General features: G+C 38.2%; 1 protein-coding gene across 1 annotated transcript; it reads right to left on the reverse strand.

The window, feature by feature from the left end:
• Nucleotides 1-1,847: 1,847 nt before the first annotated feature.
• Nucleotides 1,848-8,886, reverse strand: LOC102297415 (solute carrier family 22 member 13). The gene is made up of 10 exons (XM_014337247.2): nucleotides 8,264-8,886; nucleotides 8,047-8,150; nucleotides 5,486-5,640; nucleotides 4,696-4,864; nucleotides 4,493-4,613; nucleotides 4,117-4,211; nucleotides 3,705-3,919; nucleotides 3,502-3,610; nucleotides 3,189-3,395; nucleotides 1,848-3,100 (listed from the first exon to the last, which is right to left on the reverse strand). Exons 1-10 carry the CDS (start codon nucleotides 8,690-8,692, stop codon nucleotides 3,040-3,042), a joined length of 1,665 nt encoding a protein of 554 aa, XP_014192733.2. The 5' UTR covers nucleotides 8,693-8,886; the 3' UTR covers nucleotides 1,848-3,039.
• Nucleotides 8,887-9,997: the final 1,111 nt, after the last annotated feature.

Genomic DNA, 9,997 nt, shown 5'->3' on the forward strand with positions numbered 1-9,997 from the left:
CTTTATGTATTATGGGATATTTGGGATGTGTAATGTTTGTATTATTTCTTCTACTCATTTATGTGTTTAGTCTTGTTCTCTCTCTCGCAAATTGCTCTAGTGCTCAGCTCTCCCCTAGTGTTCGATCCTCGTGTCTGTTGCTCTTTTGTCTGTCAAGTTTGTGTATCACATCCTGGTTTCAGTATTCTGTCACCTCCTGTTTTATTGTGACAGTCCCCCATCTCGTGTGCGTTATGATCTGTTTTACTTCCCATGTCTCATTAAAATAAACATCTTCCCTAATCACCTTTTTGTGTATGTATTGTTTTTTTCTCCCATGTTCACTGTCAGGATGTTGAGTCACCATCCCTCCTAGATGTCTCCTCGGTCCAGTGTTCCTAGCCCTTGTGTTGTTCCACGTTTACTTTTCAGTAGATGATAGTTTTCAATTTCCTTTCTTGTGTGTTATGTAAGGCTCACTTTAAGTTCACCATGGTCTGCTGAGTGTGTCTGCATTTGGCCCCTCTCGTTCCTCGTACACCCTTATACATGACAGCTCTGAATGTTAACTACTTCAGCTGTTAGTGAGAGGAGGAGCTGTGTTCCTGTCTGTGAAGCTGTGCTAGTTTGGTTTCTTCGTGCCTATGAAGCAGACCATTTTTCAAACCAGGATCTAGTGCTGAGACGGTGAGGTCTGCAGCTGTGCCAGCCATGCTCCAGCTTCCCCCCTCAGTCCAAAAATATGCATGTTAGGTTCATGCCTATGGTGTGAATGGTTATCTGTCTCTATGTATTGCTCCTGTAATAGACTGGTGAACTTTTCAGAGTGTGCTATAACAGCCCCCCTGCTAGTCTAAGTGGTTAAGAAAATGCATGTATGGATAATATATTGTGTGTACCATACACTGCCACTGTGGGCTGTATCAGGGACAGGAGGAGTGTGGTGGACAGCTTTGTCGAGTGGTGTGAGCTAAACCATCTACAACTTAACATCACAAAGACAAAGGAACTGATCATGGACTTCAGGAGGCATGCTCCTCCGTCTCCCCCTGTCACCATCAGAGGGGCTGATGTGGTGGGTACACATTGACTGTAAACTGGACTGGTCCAAGAACACCAGTGCTGTCTTTAAGAAAGGGCAGAGTCGGCTGTTCCTACTGAGGTGGCTCAGGTCTTTCAACGTTTGTGGGAAATGCTGACCATGTTCTATCACTCTGTGGTAAACAGCGCTGTGTTCTTTGTGCCGGGGCAGACAGCTGATGCCAACAGGCTGAACAAGCTGATTATAAAGGCTGGTTCTGTCCTGGGTGTCAGACTGGGGAACCCGGTGGAGTTGTCTGAGAGGAGAATACTAAAAAAGCTTCTCTGTATCATGGACAACCCCTTCCATCCCATGCACGCCTCCATGATGGACCATCGGAGCACACGCAGCAAAAGACTCATCGCCCCTAAATGCAGAACTGACCGCCACAGGAAATCCTTCCTACCTGATATAGTTACATCATTACTTGTTAGAGTTATTTTGATACTATATTTGCACTATCCTACTGTGTATTACCTTATCCTACAATTCTTATTGTATATTATTGTATATCTTTATTCCTCTTGCTTTATTGAGCATGTGTCTTGTCTTATCTTATCTTGTCTTATATAACAAAGTAAAATATTTCAAAGCAAAAACAGAAAAGGCTCAGTATTACACTATAAAGTGTGTTACACAGTACTGTGCACTAAAGTAACTTAGTGTGTGTGAAGAGTTGTGATAGTCAGTGCAGGTTGAAATAAACTCGATGTGAAAGAACAGATTGGAGGTATGGAGAGAGAGCAGTCGACCGCTTTTACTTTATTTTATTTTATCACATTTGAAAAAAGTATCAACACAGAAGCAATGTTTTGTTTCTTTGTTTCATTTCTTTTATTTGTGGGAAGCAACTGGATTTGTGTTATATAACATGCCGCCCATGAAATTTAAATTTGGTGTTAAATCTTTTTTATATTTAGATTTAAATTACATCAGAATGAAATTATGACTTTGCACGAACGTGCCAGATAGTTTAGGTGCCAGTCTCAGGTGATGCCATCACACTCTACTTTCACTGAAGAGTATTTTTGGATTTAATGTTAAACTGTTTGCAAACAATGCCTTTAAAGAAAAGATTGAAAGTCAATAATTTATCACTAAATTATAGCATACAAAACATGTAGTGCTTAGAAAAAATTAATTTATAATTATGATGAATAACGTTATAATAAAGTAAGTCCATAAACTGATGCCAAATCGTTAAAAAGCTCATATAAGACTGTATCTAAATGCTTGCATTATATAAAACTAAGAGATCTCTTATATCAAAAAACATTAATACAATAACGGTATTGTTTCACAGTTGGTCCATACAATACAACTCTGTGGAGGTACGGAGAAACATACAAAGCAAACACTAATACAGTGTATCTGCTGCAGAATAAAGCAAGGAATGATAAAGGGATCAGATTATTATGAATCATGGATTAATTAGTAGAATACGTGTCTTCAAATTTGAGGATATCGATGATCTCGACAGTGCAGTGATGCTCTGTTATAATCTCACTCCCTAGTTTGGTTATCCATGGTTCTAATTCTTAGTCCCTCTCCTGATTTAGTTAGTCCCCTTTCGTGTCCAGTTGTTCCCTGTCTCATCTGTGTGTATGTCTGTCTCCTGTATGTTGTCATGTCTTTCCGTTTGTCTGTGTCAAGCTCGCATCTTCTGTTTTTTGTTCTTTGTCTCTGTTCCGTGTTTGTCACTTCCTGTTTTATTTTGCTTCCTCTGCCTCGTCAAGCCTAATTTGTTCCTAGTGTGTTCCCCAGCTGTTTCCACTACCCTTATCACCCACCTGTGTATATATGTCCCAGCCTTGTTTGTCCGTGGTTGTGATTTCTCTTATCTGTCTGTATCCTGTCTTTTTGGAGTTTCCTGTGTTAGAATCCCCACATATTTGAATTAAAAACATATCATAATTATTTTGGTATATTTGTAGAAAGAGTTAAAAACTCAATACAAAACAAAGTCAGTACACAAACATCTACATCTTGGTTGAATATGAATGTGGACTGGTAGTTGTTCTTCTTGTGGAACTAACTTGTCTGAAAGACATAAAGCAGAAACAGATGAAAAAAATGATGACTGACAAAATAACATGTTTGAGATGCTGCAGTAGTTAAACACTGATACCCATTGCGCTCAGCCTCTTCAGTCGTCTCAGGAAGCTCTTTTCTTTTGGTTTCGGGAAGCAAGAAGCCGAGAAATCCGCCTATCAACGTAAGGCAGCTGAAGACTGTGATGGGTATGACCGAGTGGTACATGGCCAACAAGTTCAGCAGTGGAGCCAGTAATCCACCTAATCTTGCTGATATGGATCCTAAAGATGTGGCTGTTTGTCTGAAACAGGAGGACAAAAGGTATACTCACTAAGTTGGTCTTTTTTTTTCAGCGTTCTTTTCACACAAGTTGTTCACAAACATGAATAAAAACTGTGACTGCTTACCTAACCGATGTTGGAAACAACTCCTGCATAAAGACCATACAAATAGAGCCAGCCCATATCAAGAAAAAACGAGACACAACAGCTAAAGATGTGACAGAAATGGCGTAACCTGACATAATGAAATAAATAATTAATAAAAGTGAACGTAAACATGATAATCAGACAAAAATAAAATGCATTTTGTGATATAACAAAGCTTTTACTATCAGGAACAGCGAGGATAAGTATGGAAGAGACTCCTCCGATCAGAAGGGTTGCTATGAATAATATTTTCCTCCCAAAAATATCCAGCAGCCACATGGAGAGTAAAACAGATGGTACTTCAAAAACACCATAAAGGAGTTGGGTTACAAAGATGCTCAAACCAAAGTTTTGCATGTCTAAGTACAAACTGTAGATGGAAAGGTTCACGGAAAACCTTTAAAAGAGAAGAGAAACACATTTAATCAGACACAAAAGTCCTGTGTCATGAACCATTTATAACACATTTATGAATGGCCATTTAATCATCAAAACATCAAATTGCCAATCTTAGCATTTAAAAACAGCAACATGTTTTTGTATTAACATATTTCCCTTTTAATGTATTAACCTCACTATAGATGTTGAACTTACCATGATAGTATTATAATAAAGAAATATCTGGTCAGCAGTGATGATCTGAAGAGGATTTTTATTCCTCCGTTATTCACAGAGTTATTCACTTCAATCTGTGGGAGAAGTCATGCTTGCTGTAACACCATCATAGCAAATTAAGAAAAAGGACTTGAAATGAATCCATCAGTCTAGTTTTTTCCAGTTCCAGTTCAGGGTTGACATTACATACAGTGAGAGACACCCTGACCAGGTCCCCATTCTATTGCAGGGCTAATACATAGATACATCTCTTGTCATGAATATGTTGAATAGTAAACATAACAAATAAACAGCTATTTTACAGGTGTCATCCGATGTTCTTGAAAACTCCTCCCCGATGAATGTGATTCACTACCTTGTCCAGAAGAGACTCTGACACAGGGTGTTTGTTAATGGCTGCTGCTTTGACAATGAGCTGTTTGGCTTCTTCTTTTCTGCCTCTGCTTAACAGCCACCTGGCTGACTCTGGAATAAACCTGATAGGAAGAAAATTGCACTTCAAACAAACAGACATATTGAAATGTATAAATAACTCAATAAATAGAGTGAAATACACACCATATGTAGATAATAAGCACTGCAAGCGGAACTGCTGTGATCAGCTGAGCCAGTCTCCAGTTTCGGATGCCATAGATCATACCAGCGAGGACGCACTCTCCAATTGCACTAAACAGCTGAGTCACACAAGCTCCCCATGATCTTTTGGACGTCCCAATCCATTCAGTGGCTGCAATAAGGAAATATGTTAATTGTTTGTTTATTTTAGATTAAGACATCGGCTGAAATGGAACAAAATAAATACATAACAACAAAAATAAAGTAAAAACATTGCACGTCAGCTGCTATGAATATCTCGGCTGACTGTACATATATTTTTCTATTACTATTTTATACCTAATCAGACAGAACATCTCAGTGTGAATGGATAATGACCCAAACCAACCAACAACAACCCAAGAGTTTCTCAAGTATGTCTTTAGTTGAAGACAAAACTCACTGTAGAAAGATGGACACAAAATTACATAAATGTGTCTTTGTCCTTTGTCCAACATCTTTATGTTTAGAAACTGATTATCTTTCGTCTCTTATGTAAATGTAAATATGTAAAACGGTCACAAAGGCAACAGTAAGATAAAAGTAACAATAAAAATAATAAATGGGAAGAGGCGGAAGTAGAAAGTTTGAATGGAAAATATCAGATCAGTACAGCCTTGTTGGACCTGTAAAGCATTATAAGAACATCATCTTAGCCATTGAGAGAACAACTGGCAGATTATTTTACAATGAAAACTACTGTTAGTTGTAGCCTTGTCCAGAAGATCTAAAGAGGTTAGTTTACTCTTCATACATAGTATGATGCTGTTGACTCGATATCCTCCAGCTCCAAATCCCACCAGAAACAGAGATACTAAATATAAGTAGACGTTGGGACAGAGAGCTGTTGTCACGGTGAATACAGACAACAGAACTGCTGGAATCTGAGTTGCTCGTTTGCGGCCGAATCTGAAACACCAAAACAAACACACAGGGATACATTAGCTTCTGTTATGTAAATCACAAGCAGCGTTGGGGGAGTAACGGAATACATGACCCGCTGTTACGTATTTATCAGAATCAGAATCAGCTTTATTTGTCACAAGCAGGTTGCCCTGCAGTGAAATGGGAGAGCCGCGAGCCTCCCCGTGATGGTATCAAACTTCTGTTCCGTGGTGTTGTCATTCTTTTGATTCTGAGACCTCACAACTGCAGTGATCCGTTCCGCGATGTGTTCCAACTCAAGGGTCTCATTTTGAGCAGGCCTCTCTCTGATGTATCCCCCCATACGCTCAGTGGTGTTGTTTTGAGCCTTCACAGCAGCTGTAAGCATCTCCAAGGTGTTAACCATATTACGTTCGTTGTGAGAGGTCGCGCCTCGTCCCATCGCTTCGATTCCAGCGGGCAGCCTTGGGGGGGTTTGAACAGCCGGTTCCGCTCTCTTATTTCTCCAATAAGCCAGGGCCAAGCCAGCTCCGATCAGCAAGAACCCTGTTATCATGGTTCCGAATAGGTAGATATTTTCAGCGTCCTCGATCGATGTATTCTGTTACAGTTATCGTTTTAAAAGGTGGTATTCAGAATACAGTTACTTTGTTGAAATAAAGGGATTACACGGCAGTCTTTTCGTGTTTCATATGTTAGGCTGTCCCCTCTCTCTTGTTGGTAACTCCACGCCAGTGGAAACCCAAACAAAACACGCATTAAGAGGCTCTAATGCCTGTGTCTCAATCTCGTGGCCCATGTCACCTCTACATGCAGCCCGGATAATGATGTGAAAGAAATATTTTTTAAAATTAGGTGTTTGTATGGCAAGTAACCTTCAGTAATAGTAATAAATCACACAGCAATAGTACATTCATGTAGTTGTAAAACGCTTGATAATATATTAAGTAATCCAAAGTATTCAGAATACGTTACTCTCATTGACTAACGCAACGGAATATGTTACAAAATACATTTTGGGGCATGTATTCTGTAATCTGTAGTGGAATACATTTTAAAAGTAACCTTCCTAACACTGATCACAAGAGCTGCGGGTTAATGTTGTGCCATTAAAGAGATAACAGTAATGCAATCATGTAAAAATAGAGTTTTTTTCACGGGCAGTCCTGTGAAAAGCCACACCCCATGTTTCAGTAACACTGAGGAGGGTAAATAGCAAGTGCTGTTAATCAACTGCACTATCACATAGAGACAGACAACCATTTACACAAGAAGCACCAGTTAATGTGACCCTAATAACTGCATGACTTTCAACTGTGGGAGGAAACCAGAGTACCCAGGCAGAACCCACTGCAAACTTGACCAGATAGTGGTTTTGAACCCAGGACCTTCTTGCTGTGTGAGGCAACAGTGTTAATCACTGCGCCACCAAGCTGTCAAGTGAGACTTAAAAAAATAGGAAGGTTATGATTACAAGGCTTGATACAGAATTTTCTGTACGTTTTTGTCCTCGACAGGTTAAACCACAATAAATAGCAACAGCACATATGTGGTGTGTGTACGATTGTCTGCCTCTTATTACCCCAGTGATTTTCCTGTGGTTTGAAATCGTGTATGATCTTGTGAATTTTGTTAGTTCAGTCAACTAACCACTCTAACTAGATTGTATTATGTCATCTCAACAAGAATAAATTAAGTTGCTGAATTTCATGCAAACCCTGCATGATTTAATCATAACCATAGAAACAACAAGTCTGAATCTTGTTAATGTAACAACCACCCAGTTTCATTTTTTTGAGTGTACCTAGATTTCCCTCAGCATCAATCTGGGGAATTGCTGCCAAAGCAGGTTATTTTTTTCACAGGACTGCACAGAGACTACACAACAGTCCTCTAAAAACTCTCTTTTCAGATGACTGTATTTGCAGTTTTGTTATATATGTAGGGAAGCGACCCTTTAACATACTACTTTAAAGATCTATAGAAACGCATATGGAATACTGACTTCATACAGATTTCATTGTAAGTCTAATTTAACATCAGCACATCAGGAAAACATGGGTTTATTTGAAAAATATTCCATTCTGTTTCTACTCAGATTTTACACACTGTCCCAACTCTTTGGAATTGGGTTTGTAGAAATATAGTTTTATATTTTGAGATACATATATCTTTAATGCTGACTAATTATTAGGTAACATTTAGTTTGTTGAAATCTTGAAGAGTGTGTACAGCAAACTCTTCACACGTCTATTTGTTGTTAAACTTTGAAAAATTTTAAAAATTCTTTGGTTAGCTGTTGCTAAGATAGAGAAGCGAACATTTGTTTTGTAAAGGTGCTGAAAGACAAAAGTTATTCATTCCCTGTGAAATTATATTAAAGTATTTCTGTATTTTGGAACAATGAACTACTGCAAGGAGCACACTTACGATTCAGCAAAAGGTCCAAATATGAGAGAACCAACAAGAACTCCAGCCATGAACATTGCTTGAATCACTTCCACCAAGCTGGCCTGGCCACACACTAGATCAAACTGTGAGTATTTGTAATAATAATAATAATAATAATAATAAAACAGACAAACAAAATAATTAATGTAATGTTTCATGGAGGTGAGAGATCTACTGAACAACAAATTTCACTTACATCAGTGACTATGGTGGCTTTGTAGAGCATGTTCCCATACACCCATCCATCCTGGCACCCTGTGGTCTCATTGAGTCCGTACTCTCTGATAGTATCAATGTCCCAGCTCACTGGGACAAACATCTCACACTTGCTGAAGGTCCCATCCTCCTCCCGAGGCACGGTCAGGTTGAGCTGCTCCTCTGAGGTCAGGTTAGGAGCAGCACTGAGGATCCAGTCTGTGCTGCAGTGTCTGTCTGGATCTGATTGGATGAAAACAAAACTGGCATAGAGAAAAGTCTGAACAAAGTTTGGAAAGCAAAGTGCGATTAGAGTGATCTTCTGGAATAATCCAAATTCCCCAATGTTCCTTAGAATCTCTCCAAAGTCTGTCATTTTGAGCTTGATGGTGAAGGTCTGAAAAACAAAAGAGCTGCAGCGCCGACTCATACAGTGACTGTTAATCTTTAACCCAGCTATATCATCTTTTTAGCACACAAGACCCTTTATTTTAATTGTTCTTACTTGAAGGTACTGAACTGCTGTCATGTCAGCACATTCGTATATCCTTTATACAACTGTGTAAAAGCTCTTATCACTTATCTATATGCTTACAATCTGATCATTTCTTTTAGTGCTGTTTCAAAAGTCATCACACACACACACACACACACACACACACACACACACACACACACACACACACACACACACACACACACACAAACCCAACCTATTGTTGATTTTAAGTCTGTTGCTGTAAATATGTAAGTTCATTAGGCTGCAGAATATCTGAGTTGGCAATAAGCAGTAAACAGAGCTAAGTCTCTTAGTGGTGTGTAATCAAAAAAGCTGACACAAAAAAGCAGAGAAAGAGAGACAAGTAATACTGCAAGTCAAAAGAGATGATGTAACAATGTTTGCCTGCAATCAAGAAAGATCATATAGTTTATAATTTATGCCTGAACAGTAAAGGGATTAATGAGTAAAAATGTAACTAAGGAAAAACTAAAGGATTGTTTGCTTTTCGCAGTGTTAGCACACTCAAGGTATAAACTCCTGTTGTATACATTACTCAATAGCAGCTATAAACATTCTCAGTTTATCCAGGAATACATTTGCAAAACAGACATTTAAATGTGTAATGGATGTGTTTCTAATGGAGGTGTTTCTACAGTTTGTGTGGATATATTCACAAAAATGTGACTGATTTATACCCAATTAAAAGATTCAGAAATCCCTCTTGTTTCAGTCTTGCATAATATGCAGAACATAAACACTCAATGACCACTTTATTATGTACGCTTACTCAGCTTCTTGTTAAGACACATTGGCAAATGGGCTAGATATGACATTAGGGATGGATGATATGGCCCAAACATAATATCACGATATTTCAGAGTATTCTCATGATAACGATAAATTTGACGATATGACAAAATACAGAAAAAGTTATTAATTTGACAAATTAAACATAACAGGTATATTCTTATATTCTATAAAAAGAAAAACATAGCTAAATTACACAGGTAACTTCAATGTATTCAGTCTTAAAGTATAAAAATAAAAATTCTCCCTCTGTTCTTTGGATTGAAAAAGTTTGTATAAAACATAAATACTAAAAGAATAAAATAAAATCCACCACAAAAAAGTGCCGTTTAGAAAAATAAAATGAATAATTCTCAAATCTTTTGAGCATAAACAGTCAAACAAAAAAAATAAGTTGCTTTTAAATGAAGTATAACTTCACTATAC

This window comes from Haplochromis burtoni, unplaced genomic scaffold (assembly GCF_018398535.1).
Source record: "Haplochromis burtoni strain Fernald_Lab_line unplaced genomic scaffold, NCSU_Asbu1 Contig_172, whole genome shotgun sequence".
NCBI classification, from domain to species: domain Eukaryota; kingdom Metazoa; phylum Chordata; class Actinopteri; order Cichliformes; family Cichlidae; genus Haplochromis; species Haplochromis burtoni.